Source organism: Lissotriton vulgaris, chromosome 2_1, assembly GCF_964263255.1.
Source record: "Lissotriton vulgaris chromosome 2_1, aLisVul1.2, whole genome shotgun sequence".
NCBI lineage: Eukaryota > Metazoa > Chordata > Amphibia > Caudata > Salamandridae > Lissotriton > Lissotriton vulgaris.
This window is the reverse complement of record NC_141687.1, coordinates 1,550,823,468-1,550,846,534: the sequence shown is the minus strand read 5'-3', so window position 1 is coordinate 1,550,846,534 and position 23,067 is coordinate 1,550,823,468. Positions and strand designations below refer to the sequence as shown.

The 23,067-nt window shown below is 42.3% G+C and overlaps 1 protein-coding gene across 1 annotated transcript in view; it reads left to right on the top strand.

Moving 5' to 3' along the window:
- The first annotated feature begins 2,696 nt into the window (after nt 1-2,696).
- LOC147732886 (glycerol-3-phosphate dehydrogenase 1-like protein) overlaps nt 2,697-23,067 on the top strand; it is a 174,581-nt gene continuing 154,210 nt past the window's right edge. Inside the window, exon 1 of the mRNA XM_086957430.1 lies at nt 2,697-3,137. Within this exon, the coding sequence (XP_086813556.1) occupies nt 3,097-3,137 (41 nt within the window). The 5' untranslated portion in view covers nt 2,697-3,096. The remainder of the gene's footprint in view (nt 3,138-23,067) is intronic.

Below are 23,067 nucleotides of genomic sequence, written 5' to 3'. Positions count from 1 at the left end.
AAAGCAAGTAGAAAGCTAGATAATGTGAGTAACAAACCACAAAGCCAATGGTAAGCAACGGGCTGAATGCATTCCTAAGTCAATTTTTGAATGTCCACAAGATGTTTTTAGTAAACCAGACGCTGGGACCTAAAAATGATTAGAATCCATTGGGAGGTAAATTCAGTGAACCCCTCTTAAGCAATGCGCCCTGGGCGTATGCCCTGCTCTCCCATGCCTTAATGTGAGTTGAGTCCTCGGGAACCGGGGACTATGCAGCGCACAGCTCTAAGGTAATATACCTCAATCTCTGATAATTCAACTTACAAGAAAATGCTTTACATATTTAATAAACCAAACTCAAAATTCTAATGAAATCAATAGCCATGACATTAACGATGCAGTATAATGCCATATATTTTGTTTAGTTCTTGAATGCATCAATGACAATGTTATACATGATAATCCATAATACAAGTTTTCAAAAAAGAAGAAACATTTCAAAAATAACCCAATGCATTTCGGGTCTCTCCTGACCCTTCCTCAGGGGTGTAGAAGGTATTCAAAAAGAAAGAGTTTCAGAGTTCAAATCTTCAGGGAAGATTCAGGTTGCGAATCTACAATAAAGTACGTATAAAGATTCAAATTCAAAATGACATATATTTCAAACCAATACCAACAATAAATACAGTTGCTCGAATCACACTCAAAGAGATCTTAGGGTAAAACTTGCACTTTCCAATATTCACGGTGAACCAACAAACCCGTGCTCTTAAACCCAAGTGTTCAATTGATGATTTTTGAAAAAAATATAAAATATTCATAGACCCCGAGGTTCAGTGCAATGAAGGAGAAAGGTGAAGATGTGTAACCTAGTGCTGGGTGATGTATATATGTGTTGAATTACAGTATCCTGCTGGATACTTGACGGTACATATAATACTGCATGTGTATTTGTGGCATGCCTGTTTTCATTCACCTGCACCAGCGCACAATAGTTTTTTTGAAGAATTTCCCTTTTCACATATATACATCACCCAGCACTAGGTTACACATCTTCACCTTTCTCCTTCATTGCACTGAACCTCGGGGTCTATGACTATTTTATATTTTTTTCAAAAATCATCAATTGAACACTTGGGTTTAAGAGCACGGGTTTGTTGGTTCACCGTGAATATTGGAAAGTGCAAGTTTTACCCTAAGATCTCTTTGAGTGTGATTCGAGCAACTGTATTTATTGTTGGTATTGGTTTGAAATATATGTCATTTTGAATTTGAAACTTTATACGTACTTTATTGTAGATTCGCAACCTGAATCTTCCCTGAAGATTTGAACTCTGAAACTCTTTCTTTTTGAATACCTTCTACACCCCTGAGGAAGGGTCAGGAGAGACCCGAAATGCATTGGGTTATTTTTGAAATGTTTCTTCTTTTTTGAAAACTTGTATTATGGATTATCATGTATAACATTGTCATTGATGCATTCAAGAACTAAACAAAATATATGGCATTATACTGCATCGTTAATGTCATGGCTATTGATTTCATTAGAATTTTGAGTTTGGTTTATTAAATATGTAAAGCATTTTCTTGTAAGTTGAATTATCAGAGATTGAGGTATATTACCTTAGAGCTGTGCGCTGCATAGTCCCCGGTTCCCGAGGACTCAACTCACATATACACAGGGGGGGTGGTACCCTCTCCCCATGCACAGCACGCACATAATTTGATTAACACTTTAATTTTGTGAATACAGTAGTTGAATAGAGGTGTGCAGACCCACCTACATTATTCTCCCATGCCTTAAGACAGCCCAGGGGCCACTGCACCTGCTGCACCATTGATCCCTTTTTTGTTTACATCAGTGTGGCAGCATTGCTAGCTAAGCCTCTAGATCCTTGCCCCCACATGCATCAATGTAGGATTTTGCATTTCTGAAATAGCGAAAATTAAGGAATCGCTATTTAGGAAATGCAAAATGCTATGCATCATTTTTTTCGGTATTTCTTTGTGATTCGGTAAAAATCGCATTTTTTACCGAATCCCAAAGAAATACCGAATTCTTAAGTTAATTTTCGCAATTTCCATTGATTCCTATGGGCCAAAAGGCCCATAGGAGTCAATGCAAATTGCGAGTGGCACTTAGAAAATTTCATGGGTGCAGGGGGGGGTCCAAAGGACCCCCCCCCTGCACCCCTGAAATGTATTTTTCGCATCATGTTGCACACACACATGTCCTAAGGACATGTGTGTCCGTAACATGAATGTTGAAAAAAAAACATTTAAAGCATTTTAAACACTTTTTCCAAATTTACCGAGTGGTTCAACCACTCGGTAAATTTGGAACCCTAAGTGCGAATTTTCACTTGTCAAAGTGATGATGCATTGCTTTTAAGAAGTCGCACATCTGCGACTTCTTAAAAGCACCCGCAATTTTAGAACTCGCAACAATGTTGCGAATTCTAAAATTGCTTCATGCATCCCAAAAAGCACTTTTGCATTCGCAAACGGCCGATTTTAAGGAATCGCACCGTTTGCGAATGAAAAAGTGCTTGATGCATGTGGGGGTTTGTTCGTTACTGCCTCTCCCTATGCCTCTGTGCCTTTATCTGCCACAAACGAACTGAGCGCCAGGAAGAAGAAAGACTCTCTCCTTCGCAGTCAGTTTTTAATGTGGCCTCTCCAGGCCCCGCCCTCTTGTTATCATCCGACCCTTCACCTGCTTGACGTGCACCTCTCCTATGCACAGTATTTCCTTCCAGTCCTCCATTGCTCTGCTATTCCATGCACCGCAGAATAAATTCCCAACCTCGCTCCCCCTTTCTGTCCTGCACAGCCATCCTGTCACTGCACAGCCCCCCTCCTGCCTGCACGGGCTGATGCTCTCAGAGCCCCGCCTCCGGCTCAAGCAGGGTGAAACGAGGACGCCTCCCTGCAGGGCGCTGCCAGGAAGTGCTGATGGTTATCGCTGCATGCCAAGGCAGGGAGCAGGCACACTGGGTGAAGTGGGAAAGGAGAGACGCAGGCCGGTGAGGCGGGAGCGGCTGACTCACTCTACTGCTGCTGGGCGCCGAGGGAAAGTCTCACTTAGTGCGCATCACCAGGGAGAGAAGAAACATGCCGCCTCTCAAGGTCTGCATCGTCGGCTCGGGAAACTGGTAGGTGGCATCGACGTGTGCCCGCGGCGTATCATATAACATGTGTCCTGCGTTGTAGCTGGCTTGCTGACTGGCAGTGAGGCTTTTTGGATGTTACTCTACTGTTTACTGGCTGCACAGCTGTGGTGCAGGCAGTTGCTTTATGCTCACGTTCCTTCACTCACAGTCAGCAGTGACACATGTTGCATGTGTCTCAGACACGCTACTGGAAACAATAGGAAGCCTGTTTACCCACAGTGAGGCCATTCGATGTGTTTACTTATAAGGAACGCCATGCAGTCGCACGCCCCTTATGTTTCCAGTCAGTGGACGTCACGCGTGCGGGACCTCCTGAAAAGACAGGGACAGGAGCTAGAACGTAGAATTAACCAAAGCCCGAAAGGGTTAGGATGTGAATTTCGCCGAATGTAGGGGGGGGGGGGGGTGCGTTGAGGGTAAAAAATACAAGACTATATTTGTGTATGGGGCTATTTAATGGTCGCGAGTTTTGCAGTCGATATGTTGGAACCTACAGTTTTGCAAAATATGTTTTTTGCATTCTGTATTTTCACATGGAACAGCTATCCGCTGCACAGACGTGTTAGTGCATATTCTTGTACGTACCACCGGTAGGTCCTTAAACTCATCACGTCTGGGAGCTGGTGAAGGGGGTACAGGCAGGCCTGTACCATTTACATATTTCCTACCTAGTCTCACCACACCTTCATTTGAGTGGCGTCACCCGGCTTGTGGCAAAGAAAAATGCCTGCCATTGACTTGGCTTCAGGTAACACCTGCCCAGATAAACTTCCTCATCCTTCAAATAATACTGTACCTTCATTTACTTCGATTCGATCACCCCAAAAGTAGTTCATCCCACTTTCCTTCGAGCCTGAGACGTGGAGAGGTGTGTGCGCATAGTGTAGTGAGTATGCTGAAGTGAAGATTAGAATGGAGAGATGTCACTCACCTGGAGCACACTGGGTTCCGTGGCGTGACATGTTTGCATCTTCAAGCGTAGGCCAGTGTAGTGCTTCTAATCGCAGCCTATACACAGAGGAGTCAGGAGAGCGCTAGGTTTCTGTCTTTGGCACAGTAGCAAGAAGGGATTGGTGACAGATAGGACAGTGGCGTAGCACGGGTGTAATCTCATTTGCCCTTATTCCAGGAGGCAAACACATGGCTACTTATCCCTTGGCGGGTTTGACATATTTGCATAATAACAGGTGTAGTGAGGCTCTCGAACTCCTAAGCCCCAGTACCACTGCAGCTGCGACACGCCGACCCACCTAACAACATACCATTTCGTCTCAGAGCATACTCCGCTCCCGAAAGCAGCGACACGGTAACATTTGCTTATTTGTGGAGAAGATGTAGCGCTTTCACCAAAGCGCATTACACCGTATGCTCCATGTAAATATATATTTTTTTATATACAATAAAAAATTACAGAAAAGGAAAAAAAAAAAAAAAAAAAGAAACCTGGTATCACAGCAGAGACGAAACTGTTGCATTTATATATCGAGAAAATCGATACAAAATAGTATCTGCGTCCCTGCAGCACGTAGTGATCAGTGATGTGTAACGGATATGCGCCAGGGGTACTGCACGCTGTCTTTTGTAAGCTTAGAGGCAGGTGTCTTCATGATTGCCTCACAGCAGCCTGAGCTCTTCCTGCCCCTGTGGTGCCCTGCACGGTATGTAGGCCTGTGCTTAGACAGAATGTTTCTCATTCACAGTCTATGGTCCTGACGAGAACTCCATAACCAAGGAGTTCGAAACGCGTAGACCTTCTCAGATAACGTTCTCACGTTGAAACCATAAGAAAATTGAACAAATCTTTGACTATTTGACTATTTATATTTTGACTATTGACTATTTGAATCTTTACATTTACAAATGAGATTCTATGGTTTCTTATTCATGAATTGTATATAAAATTGTAAAACGTGTATGTTGTTTTAGACTGTTAGTTGAATGAATGTTTTTTGAGTATGAATGAAATGTCTTTCTGTATGAATGAGTATGTATGAGATTTAAGGTGATAAGTACTTCCATGTTTGTTTTTGTAATGTGCTTCACTAAATAAGTGTTGTTGAAATACAGAAATGTTTAAAAAAATATATGAAAGAAGAAAAGTGTAAATAAAATGCAAATTCGAAGTGATTAACTCCATGATTAGAATCTCTTTTGCATATTGTTTTGTTCATATGTATAGAATGAAATAAGTCCTCTGAATCATTTGGCAGTACTGGCATTTGTTTTGTGATACTATATAAGGCAGGGTTTTGCCTTACTGCTTGGGAACCCATACCCAGTGGTGATCAGTATAGACAGATCAGTGGCACAGCAGACCGGTGGGGCTTGGCAGGACGCCGCGCCTTACTATTATCCAAAGCCCCTGCTTATAATGATCACTGTGCTGCATTGCACCTTTCCCTGCCTGCTTCCCGAGCAGCTGGGGAGGTTTATTTCCTCGTTAAAGGTATTAAAGCGAGACGACCTTGGGACACTGTGTAGACACGGAGTGTACTCCCCTGGGACCTTGCAGGCACTACGAGTCTCATCTGGAGGCCAACGAGGGATTGCAATGCATGCTTCCTCTGACACTCTCCACAGCACAAATGCCTTGCACCATTAGCCAACTGTTCAGCCCAGATTAAAAGCACGTGAAAATCTATACCGTGGAACGCTTACTTATATAGAAAATGTCAAACTTTGGGTGAAATCACAGAATTTGCTAGTGTTTCCATGTCTTACCACCCAGCGTTCCCACGCATGTGAAAAAAACAGTATCCCATTTTGTGAGTGGCCCTATTGCCTGGGGCTTGAAAGCCCCCAAACGCACTGTGGAAACATAAAGGTTATAGCTTTCAATTCCCGTCATTCTTGGGAAGTGGGTAGCTGTCCTTTTTGGGCCTGGAGTTAGCCAGTACCCATGGAAACTAAAGACACCCCGATCAGTCCAGAGAAGTGTGGTTTCTGTGGATCTCACTACTTCTTATTCAAACTTCCCGCTATACTTCAGACTTTGATTGAAATTGTAGATTTTCTCACATTTCTGTGTGGGGAAATTCTGGAATCTGTAGGGAACAACAAAGGTCCTACCTCCCAATGTTGCCGAATGTCTTTCATTAAAAACAATAATCTGTTTCTGTGGTTGGGCCAGTTGCCTCACACAAGTAATGTACAGAAGTACACTGTGGAAATTGTCAAAAATGTTGCTTAGAACGTGCATAGATTCTTTGGATGTGGCTAGCTGCAGTATTTGGGGCCAGGGTCGGCCAGCTCCCAAGAAAACCTAACAACTCCAGACAATTCTGAAAGCTAGAGACCAAGGGGAATCGTGGGCGGTGGGGCTTACGTGGATACATGCAAACGTCATATCTATGCCTAAAAATATAATGTACTCACACTTACCTTCAGGTATCGCTGAAGTATTGGGCCCAAGGTTAACAATCACCTAAGGAAACTTGCCAATCCCAGACATTTCTGTAAATTAGACACCCTGGACAGGCCAGGATGGTGTGACCTGAATGGATCCAACAGCTTTTTCTTAACCACAATGCCCTCTAAATGTCTAAGCATGGGTGAAAATCAATTTCTTCATATTTGTGACAGACTGTTATGGAATCTGCAGCAAGCAGCAAAGGTCCTGCTCTCCAGCATTAACACACTTCTCCCGATGAAAACATGCCCGGCATTTGTGTGTGGTCAGGGGCGGCCTTAGGCATGTGCAAGCTGTGCACCTGCACAGGACCGCCAACCCCCAGGGGCCACCACACCAATATATATCCTAAATATAATAATCCTCCGATGATGGATACATATTTGCGTGGCGGCCCCAGGCAGGGATTTGGCAGCCTCCGGCTCTGTTCCACTTCCAAACACCCTGACCCGGTCCCCTTCCTCTTCACTGGCCTCTGCGCCTGCGTTCCTCCTCTTCCGGGGCCCCCTACCTACGCTCCCTGCCCAGGGCCGCCTAGAGCCGCCCCTGGTGTGGTTTTATCGCACTGGACAACAGTGGGTCAAACTCTGCATGTTAGTTCAGTGTGATCTAATCTACATGAGGTTACAGTTTTAGTCCTACCTAGCCCAACCTATAAAATTGGGAGTACCATTTTATGCGAAAGAAATGCGAGAATGCAGGATGCTATGACTTTTGATATAGGCTAGAAGTTACTGAGACTCTGTTGCACAGATATGGGGATACTGCTTTTTTTAACTGTACTTTGACGTTTTCAAGGCATTCTGGGTAAAGAAAAAACATGCTGAAATCCATGCTCACCACACCACCTGGAATGGCATCCCCTCAATCCACCCACACAGTCAGCAAATGGATCTGACAGCAAATCAAACCAGTCTTTCCCTCGTTGTTTCTGGTAACCTGTTACAGTGATCTGTATCCAAAATAAATAAAGTATATGAAATAGATGGCGTTCATTTATATTATAACATTTTCTCAGCAACCTTGCTGAGAGAAGGAGGCAAGTTCTGCCTAAGAGTCGAGTTTGTTTGTTATACCATTTGAACATATCTAACTGTGTGCAGGTTCCTGTGCAATGAGAGGTTTAAGAAAACGGGTACATTTTTATTCGGATGAGTGGGCAAACTCCAGGGCAAATCTGGAAAAACGTGAAACGCCCCTTAACAGTGGCTGCACTGAAATGAGGGTTTCATGACACTGCACATTCATCAGGATGGTCTAGTCAAAATATCTTGTATTTTATTTGAATGGCCAGTTTCCTGATGTGACCCTCAGAAATATTATTTCTGCTGGGCCACGCCCAGTGTCTCGAGCTTCATCCCCGCTCAGATTCGAAGATGTGTTCAATTATTTTTGCTCCACAGAAGGAGGAAACAAAAGTATCCTTTAGTCACTAGTGTCAGAATCTGGCGCACACCACCCGCTGCAGCAGCCGAATTCAAGCTCCAGCTGGTCGGACAGGTTTTGTCATGTACCCCTTCCTTCTTGGCCGGGCCCTCTTGACTCACGACTTGGCTGCACGTTTCATTTCATATTTGGAGCACAAACAATGCATTTCTCTGTCCTGCGGCTCTAGCAGTTACTGCGGGGCTCTCGGTGCGTGCACAACATTTCAAGTGTGGGCGCTCACACATCTCTTCTTGTCTGAGATGGTTCCCTTCTGTACTTGCTGGCTTCTTGGCAAACTTGAAAATGGCATTGAGAGTGAAAGGCCGCATCTTATACTTCTTGTCTTGAGCTGCTGTCTCAGGGCAGCAGTGGTCGTGGCAGACACTGGGAGGTCAAATGTACTAATTTAACATATGGGAAAGTTGAACTTTCACCTAAATAGTTTAAGAGACTGGTTTCCGATTCTAATTTAAGTCCGTCACTATTTGGGCAAAGTTAAAAACTCCCCAAGTATTTTAAGCAAGGGTTTAAAATGGTAGTATTGCACTGACCCATGCTGCACCCTGAGGCGGTGGCATAACATAGGCCCCTCGGTGCGGGGGCGAGCTACAGGAGGGCCCCCTCAGCACAGGGAGAGCACCTGACTGAGTCTGGTAGGGAGCCCCTCCATGTAGTTTGCAGGTGGGGGTGCTCAAGTTTGGTTTTAATTTTGCCCTGCGGGCACCACTCAAGCTACCAAACTAACCTACCTCTTCAGGCTCTCTGGCGAAAGGTCCACCATGCATTTGATTATGTGTGGGCACTCGGATCAGGTGTGTATCTTTGGGCATCTGTGCTCAGCCCAAGTGCAGCTTCAGAGGAGGGGTGTCAACCAAAACTATCTGATTGTGTGCCTGCGACCCCTGCCTTTGGTAAGGGGCACCATGGACCCTCAAATTCTCCAAACTGGTCTAGGGGGGGTCCTGGTCCCAGAGTCTATACATGGCAATCCAGGGCCTGCTTTTGACAGGTTACCAACGCTCAGGACTGGGCAGTCCATAACTGCAGCTTGCAGGCTGGGATCCCAGCAAATGTGTGGGATCATACCAGGTACAGTAGAAGGCTTTTTGCAATTCCTGGAAAATTATATTTTGTCATTTGAACCCTGCTTTCCCTAAACAGCAGAGCCATTTTGCAGCCATTGGTAACATCCTGGCACCCTGTTATGGCTGTAATGTAGATGCCTGAGGTGGCCATACTTTAGAAGAGGCCTTGGACCAGTATTGGACCATCCTTGCACCTCTCCAAGGCTCTGCCTTTGGAAACCAGCACAAAACCTGCTAGTTCGGGGAGATGTGCTGCCCCGGTGCATGTTCTGTAATTGGCCGCGTTCAGAGGCAACCAAAGTATTGTGTTCCACCTTCCCTCTGAAGTATTGGGTTGGGTTCTAGCATTGTCACCCGCCGTCATATGCTTTAATGTAACACATTGAGTTATCCACTTGCCACTGAGCTTTGAAAGTAAATTGCAGATCACAGGTTCAAATTCAGGAATTGGCAACTCAGCCTTTTATCCCACAGTGACTTGAACATTGGGTTAGATTGGGTAACAGTAATTTCATAACAAAGTAGTCTCTGTGAAAGGGTTGTGATAAAATCTCTATACATATGCATATCATGAAATCATTAGTCTCTTCACCAACGTGGCAGGGAAATGCTTTCGTTTCCTGCAGGTTTTTTTGAACCAGGGTCTTAATTCACTTGAGAGCAATTCCCAACTATTTGGTGCCTTGAATACAGCGACCAAACAGGACATTTGTCCACTACCAGGATTATGCCTTCTCTCCTACCCTGACAGGGCCCATGTCCATGCCCCTGCTTATGCCCTGCTCTTGCCCCCAAAGTAATCTGAATCTCGAGGTGACTAACACTGACTCCCATACATTCATTCGCAGAGTGGGAAACTGTGGGCACACTGCCCCGGACGGACTTATCACTCCCTGTTCCTTCCTACATCTAAGATCACTCTTACCTTACCAGGCCTGTCACCTCTGTGAGGATGCAAGTAGGCTCTCATTACCTACTTGTTTCCCTGTTTTCAGTGGTTTCTATGATAAACTTTTCTTCTAGGCACGTTGATGTTCCATGAATGTAAAGTTCTTCTGAAACATTACAAGCTTTAGCCACGGAAAAAGTATCTCCCCAGCTCTTGCTTCCTTCACTGTGTGTTAACTGAATCTCAGTGCAGACAGATTTTATTTAGGGACAAACTTGGTAGGGCCCAGAAAAGCCGGAAAAGGTCTAGAAACAGCTCTGTATGACAAGGTCTGGTGTTCTAAATGTATTGGATGGACATCTAATGAGGTTTGTTCAACACGAGAAAACTTTGACAGTTTTCTGCAAAGCTGTTCACTATAGCCTCGACACAGAATTCAAATAGACGACAATACATTCAAGCATAATGCACCAAATGCTAAAACTTTCTGCCAGCGGGCTCCTTTACTAAGGGAGCAATAACTTGGCTAATTTAAACTAGGCAAAATAAGCAAGGTGATGGGACTAAGAGAATAAAGGTTTCTAGAGTGTATATCAGTAATGATTCAGAAGAAATTTTCTGCACATTCTACACAACCTTCAAACCAATTGTTTTTGTCCTTAAGAAATAGTTTCTCAGCAGCCACATTTTTGGATGTGGTCGCAGACTCCAAAACAACCTTGTAGAGAACTTTGTTCATCCTCTAACATTACAAGGAAACATCATCGACCAATCAGGATCTCCCAAGCCTTCAAAACATCTATGGTGCACCATGGACAATTCTGTCTCCTATTCTCTTCAGGATTTAGCTGGGTCTACCGCGGGATTGAGATGTAGAAGTCACACACTGCATTGCTGTGCACTGCTATGGAAAAACAACAAGGTTTGTCCTAAAATAAAATCTGATAAGAAAAGTTACAGAGATGTGAGCTCTTCATAGAGCCATGGATGGAATAATGTTTCTTGTGTGTAATTTCCATCAAAAGTGAGCTTCACCTTTCTAGTGGGTCAAAGCCCTTAGGCTTACCAACTGCATCTCTGGAAAAACACATTTTCAACTGTACGAGGGCCTTGATGTACAAAATGCTAGTTTCAAAATACTAGCCTAAAATTGCAACCAGTATTTTGGAATCTGTAATGAATTTAGCATATCGACAGATGTACTAATAGAACAGTTAGCAAAATTCCCATTCAGAGTGGGTCGCAATCCAACCGACCTATGAATATGAATGATGGTCGCAAAACGAAGCTTACTCTGATTGGATACCATCACATGATGGTGACCTGCTAGGTTCGTTAGACCTCCATTGCTGTGATAGCATTAAAAAAAGGTAAGTAAAAAAAATGCGGGACTTTGACTTTAAAAGAAATAGGGCTCCATTAAAAAAAAAAAAAAGTTTTTTTTTTCAGAATGTTTATTTGAGAGTTGTGGGTGGTCCTCCCAAACACACTTTTTTTTAAATTCACAAAGGGGAAGGGGGTGCATGGGGACCACCCCAATTCTGGAGTCAGTCGTTTTTTATTGCTTTGTGACCGAATTACGTTAGCAAAATACTGAAATATCAAATACCGATCTGCAAATTGGAAGGGATGTCTACAACACACCTCTTTCAAATTGTGAAGCGATACCCATTCACAATCCCATTTAGGCGTCAGTAAAAGTTCACTGACTCCTAAAATGGAATTAGTGATTAGCAAAAACCTATTTTGCTGTTGCAAATGCACCTATTTTACTAATCCGTATTCTGAAAGTTCTCACCATCTCAAAGGAAGCTAATTCTTAGGGTGTTGTCCTGCACTGCAAGGTATGACTGGTTAGATATGTGATTGTAATCGAAAAAAAACACCAACTAATAACAGTTGATTTTTCCATAAGTCTGGGTTTCTTAACCCGACATGTTTAGGCTGGTGGGACAGATGGTAGGATTATGGAAATTAGACTTTGAGAGCTCATGTTGCCCAGATTTTCAGTAAGGTGGGTTGGAATTCCGCGGAGTAACATAAAAACTCCTCAAGATTTCACAGCGTTCCGCTAGCAGGCACAATTTGGCACGTCACGCTGCTCATGCTGATTTTAGTGCCGGGAACCTGTTGCGTGCTGTTAAATCAGCGTGAAAGGCACCACGCAGCGAACCAGAGGGCGCTGCTTCTTTCTGTTGCATAGATTTTCTACATGAGTGGCACCTTTCTCAACACAAACGGTTGCGACCTGCTGCAAACGCCCACATTGAGACATATCACCGAGAGGCGTTCTAGCGCCTTAACAGTGCGCTAAGGGATGTCAATTCTGGCTTGCACACGTAAAATGAATGTTGGTAAGCTCCGCGCAATAAAAAACTCCGCCACATAACGGTTTCAGAATTTTTAAAAGAACTCCACAAACTCCGCCGGCATAGCAGAATGTTTCTCCCACCTCTAATGTACAGTTCAACACAGACAGCTTAAAGGGATTGTCCGTCTTACAATGCAACTTATAGCTATTTGCCAAAAACACATACTTTACACCTATCCTGAAAGGGGAACTGTACACAAACTCAATACATGGACAAAAAAATCTTGCACCCAACAGTATTGTAACCAAAACTCACAAGAACTCTAAAAACCTGACTAGCCGGGGGTAGCTCTTGGAAAGGACCCACCATCTGCCAGATAATCACCTCACACCCTAATTAATGCTGTTATTGGTGAGGAAAAATGCTGCTATTTGTGAGGAAAAACTATGAATGTTCCTGCCTTAATGATTTCGGTTGATGGCATTGTTGTTATATCTGTTAGCATCCAATCCATATATGAGATTCAATACTTAATTCTTCTGTACATCAATACAAGTGGTGAAGGTCAAGTTGCCAACACGTGTTTCGTCGTGTGTACATCTCACACAATGACTTCCTCAGGGCTGAAACACAATATACAAAGGCCCTGTATTAGAATCATACATATAAATAACTAGTGGGGAAAGAAATTATAGTCCCCATCACCACCGAAAAAATATCCCTGTGCAACAGATGTGTGGGCTCCAGATCGGAGAAAAATAGGAGAAAAGAAATACAACAACCAAGGGTCGCCAACTAATGTTGTGTACCTTATACGCCAGAAACAGAAAAGAGAGAAAAGAGTAAAATTTCAAATTCACCTTGAAGCTATATATGTAATCCTCTCTAGGACTTCTGTTCTCACTCCAACAATATCCGACCGATGTCTGAACGGTGTAAGAAAACAGACATTACTAAGATATACTAGGAGATATATATATTTACAACCGCTCCCTGCGTTCATGGCAGAAGCCTAAATATTGGCTCCAACAAATTTAAGGAGCAAAAGTCCTGCAGAATAGTACATTATTGCTGCCAACAATCGACATTATGCATATGATCCAGTGCAGTATAGACCCAACTTAAGTTTACGTGCGTAATGCCCCACTCGGGCGTAAGTCGATAACTCACCCACTGTATTGCTGTTATTGACTTTAACTGGGATATCCTATCTTCACTGTCACATTCATTCTAAAATAAAGTGTTCATACAATGGAACAAGTGTAAACAAACTCTACATATACCTCAATAGTATACACTACTGGAATTAATATACAATCTCCACTCACCCACTCCAATAATGCAGGTCCCTGTGTGCTGGGGCGCTAAAAGAATATATATATAAAGTGTAAACATTCACTGTAAATGTTCATGCTGCTATTCATCAAGTCCGTTATGATAGACAAACTGCATTCTCACCAATATATTTCTAAGGTTCGGCTCAGTCCCCAGTCAAATCCGCACCAAACAGTAATAACTGTGATGCAAATCACGTATCTATAATCAAGGACCTATGAACAGAATCACAGGAAGAAAATTGTGAGTGAAAGCCTCCCAAATATAATTCACCGATACTCTGAACATAACTCCCCTCGTAGTAGTCTTACCAGGATCTTCACGGTTAAGTCCGGAACAACATCCCAGTCCCGACCTATAAACACGAAGGAAACCGTTTAGTAAACCGGTTTCATACACAGTTATCGCCCCATGCCAAGCCTGGTGTCGGGCAATGTATACGAGGACACTCACCCGTAGTTCAGCGGCAAGTGTCCTCGCTGTGCTCTGGCGTCTGCTGTAAGCGCCATGTTAAAATGTCTATTTCAATGAAAAATCCGCGGTCGCCATCTTGTAATGGTGTACTCGCGTATTACTTCTAAGTATATGCATATCCTAATAATATAGGGGTAGCAATATTCGTAGTAATATATCCTCCGTGTTAATTCAAATATCGTATATATCTTGGATGACAATAAGTAGTCACATGTCACCACGAAATCACATTAACGTGCGAGCAAGTGTAAATAACTGCCAAATATCGGCGTTATGTAGAGGGGCCAATATACGTGGTAATATATCCTCCACGTTATTCAATTATTGTTCATATGCCGGATGACAATAAATAGTCACATGTCACCGCAAAATTGCATTAACGCTAAAGCAGGCATAAATAACTGCCTAATAACGGCGCCATCACTCACAAAAGTTTCATATTATCCACGGCTGAAAAGGTGGATGAGGAACAGGGCGCTAATAGGCGGCCTCAGAAAAACCTGAACAATAATACAGTCATCCAATAAGATGACATGTAAGTCAATATCGGATCAAGTGGAAAGCAATACACATGCATTCCATAGTCGGGTCCACTATAAAGTTTAATGATGTATCACCCCGTGTAACCGGGCAAATTACATGGTGCATATAAATAATAAAGAGAAAAAAAAAGAGAAAAAGAAAAGTGTACAGGTGGATTCCCTGCCAGCGGAAGGAAAGACAATAACACCGCATAACAAGTATATGAGTGTGCATCCTATAACATACACCCCACATATTACCATACATCACAGTAGTAGTTGGCAAATCACAGAGGAAAGGAAAAGTACCTGGACGCAGTATATCTACACAGTTGAGAGACATTGAATAGTGTAAATACCAATGATACATCATTTCTCAACCCTGTTTGCATGTACATTAAAAACAGACACAGAACATTACAATTACATCCTCTATGTATAGCAAGTGCAACATATAATGTATAAGCCAGAAACAACAATATGGACATAGCTAATCCTGCCCCAGGTAATATTGATACTCATTGTCAATATTCAAACCCCTACTCACAGCCCGAAGCTTCATAATCCAGATTACCTCTCTTCTTCTGAGTTTAAGTTGTCTGTTGCCACCTCTAGGGTCTGCTGCAACATGGTCTATTCCATGGTAACTGAATTGATGTTGTTCTTGTTTATCATGGTGCTGCACACTATGGGCTGCTATCGGGTATCTGGTGTCACCATTCTTCCATGCACGGAAGTGCTCTACCATTCTATCTCTCAGTCTCCTAATGGTGCTACCCACATATATCTGACCACATGAACAGGCAATAACATATACAACATAAGTGGTATCACAATTAATGAATGCATCTATGGCATATGTGTCTGAGCCATTGTAACTGAAACGAAGCACTTTCTTCTCTGCCCATCTGCATGAGTTACAACGCCCACATTTATGAAAGCCCTTCCTAAAATCATCAAACCACACTTCTCTCCTGGTTTTGGTGGGATAACTAGGGCTCAAATCATTGGCTAGTGTCCTGCCCTTCCTGTACGTGATAGAAGGATTAGTAGTTATGAATGGCAGTAAGTCTTTATCTGCCTTCAATAAATGCCAGTGTCTGTTAACGATAGAGTATAACGTATTAGATTCGGTATTATATTGCGTGATCAGCCTCACTTTATCTGTACGTTCACCAGTAATCTCTTTATTCGCTAAAGTATGCTGCCTCTGTAGATTCTTAGCCCTTCTCCTAGCCCTGCCAACTACTTCTCTGTTATATCCTCTTGCCATAAATCTATTTGACATATCCTGTAAGTTGAATTCAAAATCCTCGTCTTCCGAGCAATTCCTCCTTGCTCTGGTCATCTCTGAATAGGGAATAGATCTCTTCTGACAGTTTGGATGACAGCTGGTTGCATGTAAAACTGCGTTGCAACTAGTATCTTTCCTGAACCTCCTCGAGCAGAGTCTCATGTCTTTTACAAATAACTCAACATCTAAGAATTCTATTCTACTCTTATCATATTTGGTAGTAAATCGTAGGTTGACATCATTACCATTCAAGTAATCAAAGAAACAATGTAGGTCCACAAGCGAACCAGTCCAGATCATGAGACAGTCGTCAATATATCTGCCCCAGTATTGAATGTATTCCATCCATCTCCGTCCCCGATGGCCCCAGATCCACTCCGCCTCAAACCACCCCATAAAGAGGTTAGCAAAAGACGGAGCGAATCTGGAACCCATCGCGGTCCCAAGGCGCTGTCTGTACCACTTCTGATCAAATAAAAACACATTATTCTTCAGAACAATGTCAGTCATGTTTAACAGCATCCCCGTGTGATCAAAAAACTCTACCGGTCTCTTGTTGAGGAAGGTCTCCATTGCCGAAATGCCTAGGGAATGTTCTATATTAGAATAAAGGGAAACCACATCTAATGTTACCAAGTACATCCCCTCCTCCCATGTCACGTCTGACATAACATTAAGTATGTGCTTAGTGTCCTGAATATAGGAGGGCAGCGATTGCACATATGGTCTTAAAAATACATCTATGTACTGCGAGATCTTCTCAGTGGGACCACCTATACCTGAGATAATCGGTCTCCCTGGCGGATTGTCTCTGTTTTTGTGGATTTTTGGCAATGTATACAGGCAGGGCGCTCTAGGTGTAGAAACAACCAAGAAGTTATATTCATCATTATCTAAAAGAGTCAGGTCATACCATTCCTTGAGTTTGGTGTTAATACTGATTCTTAATTTATCTAAAGGATTCCCATTAAGTACCTCATAATAGCGAGAGTCATTCAATTGGGTATAAATCTCTGCATTGTACTTAGTGGTATCCATAACGACAATATTACCACCTTTGTCCGCCATACGAATGGTGATGTCGTCATTATCTCTCAAGGTCTTAAGTGCTGCTCTTTCCGAGCTAGTCAAGTTGTCAGGCCTTCTGTGATGTCCACTCCTAGAGCCCCTCTCAATCACTTTGTCTATATCCAACTCCACCATTCTTTGGAAAGTATCTATCGTATTGTCTGTAGTCAATTGTGGCGTCCACTTAGATTTTAATTTCAAGCCACTACTCTCACTCATAAATCTGTTAATCTCAAGATCATCCAATAGCTTGGCCATGGTAATCGGATCATGTTCATTCTCTGTTAGAGAGAGTAATAGTTTGGTTGCATTCGCTCCCTCTATACTCAGATCACTTAGGGTCCGTGAATATGCAGAACTTATAGCTTTAATGGGTACATGCACAAAATGTTTCTTGATTTTCAACAATCTTACAAACTTATATACATCAATTTTCGCATGGTACTAATCTGACGATACATTCGGACAGAAACCAAGACCCTTTTTCAACAAAGAGATCATATCATCAGTTAGAATCACGTTTGATAAATTTATAATCTCCAACTCCCAATTCTGTGCATTAGGACATTGAATTAATCCTTCCACGATCTGAGTCTCATTCCTCTTCTTGGAGCCTGTTGACCCCTTGCCCCTTGATCCTCGTCTTGTCTTGACAGTGCCCCACCTCTGCCTTTGTAGGTACTGTCCCGATTCCCTATCCTGACCCGTTTCACTTCCTCTAAAAAATTATTGCTACTGTCTTCCACTACTCCATCAGCCTGCAATGCACCCCCCACCTCCTCATTCTCACTGCTAGCCAGCGAAGATAATTCTGTTTCACTCGCGCTAGCCGTAACATTAGGCTTCTGTTTAGAACCACGGGATTGTTGAATCAGGTAGTCAAACCGTTTGGCTTACAGGATATGTCAAATAGATTTATGGCAAGAGGATATAACAGAGAAGTAGTTGGCAGGGCTAGGAGGAGGGCTAAGAATCTACAGAGGCAGCATACTTTAGCGAATAAAGAGATTACTGGTGAACGTACAGATAAAGTGAGGCTGATCACGCAATATAATACCGAATCTAATACGTTATACTCTATCGTTAACAGACACTGGCATTTATTGAAGGCAGATAAAGACTTACTGCCATTCATAACTACTAAACCTTCTATCACGTACAGGAAGGGCAGGACACTAGCCAATGATTTGAGCCCTAGTTATCCCACCAAAACCAGGAGAGAAGTGTGGTTTGATGATTTTAGGAAGGGCTTTCATAAATGTGGGCGTTGTAACTCATGCAGATGGGCAGAGAAGAAAGTGCTTCGTTTCAGTTACAATGGCTCAGACACATATGCCATAGATGCATTCATTAATTGTGATACCACTTATGTTGTATATGTTATTGCCTGTTCATGTGGTCAGATATATGTGGGTAGCACCATTAGGAGACTGAGAGATAGAATGGTAGAGCACTTCCGTGCATGGAAGAATGGTGACACCAGATACCCGATAGCAGCCCATAGTGTGCAGCACCATGATAAACAAGAACAACATCAATTCAGTTACCATGGAATAGACCATGTTGCAGCAGACCCTAGAGGTGGCAACAGACAACTTAAACTCAGAAGAAGAGAGGTAATCTGGATTATGAAGCTTCGGGCTGTGAGTAGGGGTTTGAATATTGACAATGAGTATCAATATTACCTGGGGCAGGATTAGCTATGTCCATATTGTTGTTTCTGGCTTATACATTATATGTTGCACTTGCTATACATAGAGGATGTAATTGTAATGTTCTGTGTCTGTTTTTAATGTACATGCAAACAGGGTTGAGAAATGATGTATCATTGGTATTTACACTATTCAATGTCTCTCAACTGTGTAGATATACTGCGTCCAGGTACTTTTCCTTTCCTCTGTGATTTGCCAACTACTACTGTGATGTATGGTAATATGTGGGGTGTATGTTATAGGATGCACACTCATATACTTGTTATGCGGTGTTATTGTCTTTCCTTCCGCTGGCAGGGAATCCACCTGTACACTTTTCTTTTTCTCTTTTTTTTTCTCTTTATTATTTATATGCACCATGTAATTTGCCCGGTTACACGGGGTGATACATCATTAAACTTTATAGTGGACCCGACTATGGAATGCATGTGTATTGCTTTCCACTTGATCCGATATTGACTTACATGTCATCTTATTGGATGACTGTATTATTGTTCAGGTTTTTCTGAGGCCGCCTATTAGCGCCCTGTTCCTCATCCACCTTTTCAGCCGTGGATAATATGAAACTTTTGTGAGTGATGGCGCCGTTATTAGGCAGTTATTTATGCCTGCTTTAGCGTTAATGCAATTTTGCGGTGACATGTGACTATTTATTGTCATCCGGCATATGAACAATAATTGAATAACGTGGAGGATATATTACCACGTATATTGGCCCCTCTACATAACGCCGATATTTGGCAGTTATTTACACTTGCTCGCACGTTAATGTGATTTCGTGGTGACATGTGACTACTTATTGTCATCCAAGATATATACGATATTTGAATTAACACGGAGGATATATTACTACGAATATTGCTACCCCTATATTATTAGGATATGCATATACTTAGAAGTAATACGCGAGTACACCATTACAAGATGGCGACCGCGGATTTTTCATTGAAATAGACATTTTAACATGGCGCTTACAGCAGACGCCAGAGCACAGCGAGGACACTTGCCGCTGAACTACGGGTGAGTGTCCTCGTATATATTGCCCGACACCAGGCTTGGCATGGGGCGATAACTGTGTATGAAACCGGTTTACTAAACGGTTTCCTTCGTGTTTATAGGTCGGGACTGGGATGTTGTTCCGGACTTAACCGTGAAGATCCTGGTAAGACTACTACGAGGGGAGTTATGTTCAGAGTATCGGTGAATTATATTTGGGAGGCTTTCACTCACAATTTTCTTCCTGTGATTCTGTTCATAGGTCCTTGATTATAGATACGTGATTTGCATCACAGTTATTACTGTTTGGTGCGGATTTGACTGGGGACTGAGCCGAACCTTAGAAATATATTGGTGAGAATGCACTTCGTCTATCATAACGGACTTGATGAATAGCAGCATGAACATTTACAGTGAATGTTTACACTTTATATATATATTCTTTTAGCGCCCCAGGACACAGGGACCTGCATTATTGGAGTGGGTGAGTGGAGATTGTATATTAATTCCAGTAGTGTATACTATTGAGGTATATGTAGAGTTTGTTTACACTTGTTCCATTGTATGAACACTTTATTTTAGAATGAATGTGACAGTGAAGATAGGATATCCCAGTTAAAGTCAATAACAGCAATACAGTGGGTGAGTTATCGACTTACGCCCGAGTGGGGCATTACGCACGTAAACTTAAGTTGGGTCTATACTGCACTGGATCATATGCATAATGTCGATTGTTGGCAGCAATAATGTACTATTCTGCAGGACTTTTGCTCCTTAAATTTGTTGGAGCCAATATTTAGGCTTCTGCCATGAACGCAGGGAGCGGTTGTAAATATATATATCTCCTAGTATATCTTAGTAATGTCTGTTTTCTTACACCGTTCAGACATCGGTCGGATATTGTTGGAGTGAGAACAGAAGTCCTAGAGAGGATTACATATATAGCTTCAAGGTGAATTTGAAATTTTACTCTTTTCTCTCTTTTCTGTTTCTGGCGTATAAGGTACACAACATTAGTTGGCGACCCTTGGTTGTTGTATTTCTTTTCTCCTATTTTTCTCCGATCTGGAGCCCACACATCTGTTGCACAGGGATATTTTTTCGGTGGTGATGGGGACTATAATTTCTTTCCCCACTAGTTATTTATATGTATGATTCTAATACAGGGCCTTTGTATATTGTGTTTCAGCCCTGAGGAAGTCATTGTGTGAGATGTACACACGACAAAACACGTGTTGGCAACTTGACCTTCACCACTTGTATTGATGTACAGAAGAATTAAGTATTGGATACGAATTTGGAAAATTTTGGAATTAAACTTTGAAGGACAATCTAAGGACATTTTCTATATGATTTGTGGTTTGCTGATTGATTGGAATCACCAAGGAAACTTGATTTACTGATTACTGATAATTGTGTGCTCAGGGGTATAAGAACTGTTCTATTTCTGTTTGTTACGGAAAGATAGGGGCGTTGGATACGCGCCCTTCCCCTAGATGCACCTAATCTAAATAAGGATACAGGTATTACATTTTCCCTGATATTAAGAGGAGCGCCCTGATTTTGTTTTGTATCCCAACATTGGAGTTATTTGTCAATTCAGGTGCAGACCCAGTGGGAAGTATCAATATGAATAGAGACCAGGAAGCACTAGACTTATTTAGTAATTTACAGTCTGGCAGAACCAGCAAACCCACAAATGTACAACAGCCGATTAAGAATGTGGGATTTAAGGAGAAATGTAAGAGATTAGAATACCTTAAGAAACAAGAACTGAATAAATGGTGGGACGCGGCCACCCTGAAACAGTATCTGATCCTCAATAGAATACCGAGGGGTCTCAGATCTCAGATTATGCCCACCTACGAAGATTTGGAGTTAGATCTATTAGACAGATGGGAAAAGGAATTAACCTCTTCCTCCAGAAATTTGATGAATTTACTTATTGAAAATGCGGATCGTAAAATCAAGAAATTACTGGAGGAAATACATAAACTTGAAGAGGAGATTAAGGAACTCAATATGCCTGAGGCTACCATCAAGAATTACACTATTCTTGATAACTATTTAAATGACCTCCAAGCCGATATCAAACGTAGGAAGGCACGAAAATTACAACGGGATGAAAGGGATTATAAAGCTGGCCGTGTTTTCACTTTTGCCAAACGGTTTGACTACCTGATTCAACAATCCCGTGGTTCTAAACAGAAGCCTAATGTTACGGCTAGCGCGAGTGAAACAGAATTATCTTCGCTGGCTAGCAGTGAGAATGAGGAGGTGGGGGGTGCATTGCAGGCTGATGGAGTAGTGGAAGACAGTAGCAATAATTTTTTAGAGGAAGTGAAACGGGTCAGGATAGGGAATCGGGACAGTACCTACAAAGGCAGAGGTGGGGCACTGTCAAGACAAGACGAGGATCAAGGGGCAAGGGGTCAACAGGCTCCAAGAAGAGGAATGAGACTCAGATCGTGGAAGGATTAATTCAATGTCCTAATGCACAGAATTGGGAGTTGGAGATTATAAATTTATCAAACGTGATTCTAACTGATGATATGATCTCTTTGTTGAAAAAGGGTCTTGGTTTCTGTCCGAATGTATCGTCAGATTGGTACCATGCGAAAATTGATGTATATAAGTTTGTAAGATTGTTGAAAATCAAGAAACATTTTGTGCATGTACCCATTAAAGCTATAAGTTCTGCATATTCACGGACCCTAAGTGATCTGAGTATAGAGGGAGCGAATGCAACCAAACTATTACTCTCTCTAACAGAGAATGAACATGATCCGATTACCATGGCCAAGCTATTGGATGATCTTGAGATTAACAGATTTATGAGTGAGAGTAGTGGCTTGAAATTAAAATCTAAGTGGACGCCACAATTGACTACAGGCAATACGATAGATACTTTCCAAAGAATGGTGGAATTGGATATAGACAAAGTGATTGAGAGGGGCTCTAGGAGTGGACATCAAAGAAGGCCTGACAACTTGACTAGCTCGGAAAGAGCAGCACTTAAGACCTTGAGAGATAATGACGACATCACCATTCGTATGGCGGACAAAGGTGGTAATATTGTCGTTATGGATACCACTAAGTACAATGCAGAGATTTATACCCAATTGAATGACTCTCGCTATTATGAGGTACTTAATGGGAATCCTTTAGATAAATTAAGAATCAGTATTAACACCAAACTCAAGGAATGGTATGACCTGACTCTTTTAGATAATGATGAATATAACTTCTTGGTTGTTTCTACACCTAGAGCGCCCTGCCTGTATACATTGCCAAAAATCCACAAAAACAGAGACAATCCGCCAGGGAGACCGATTATCTCAGGTATAGGTGGTCCCACTGAGAAGATCTCGCAGTACATAGATGTATTT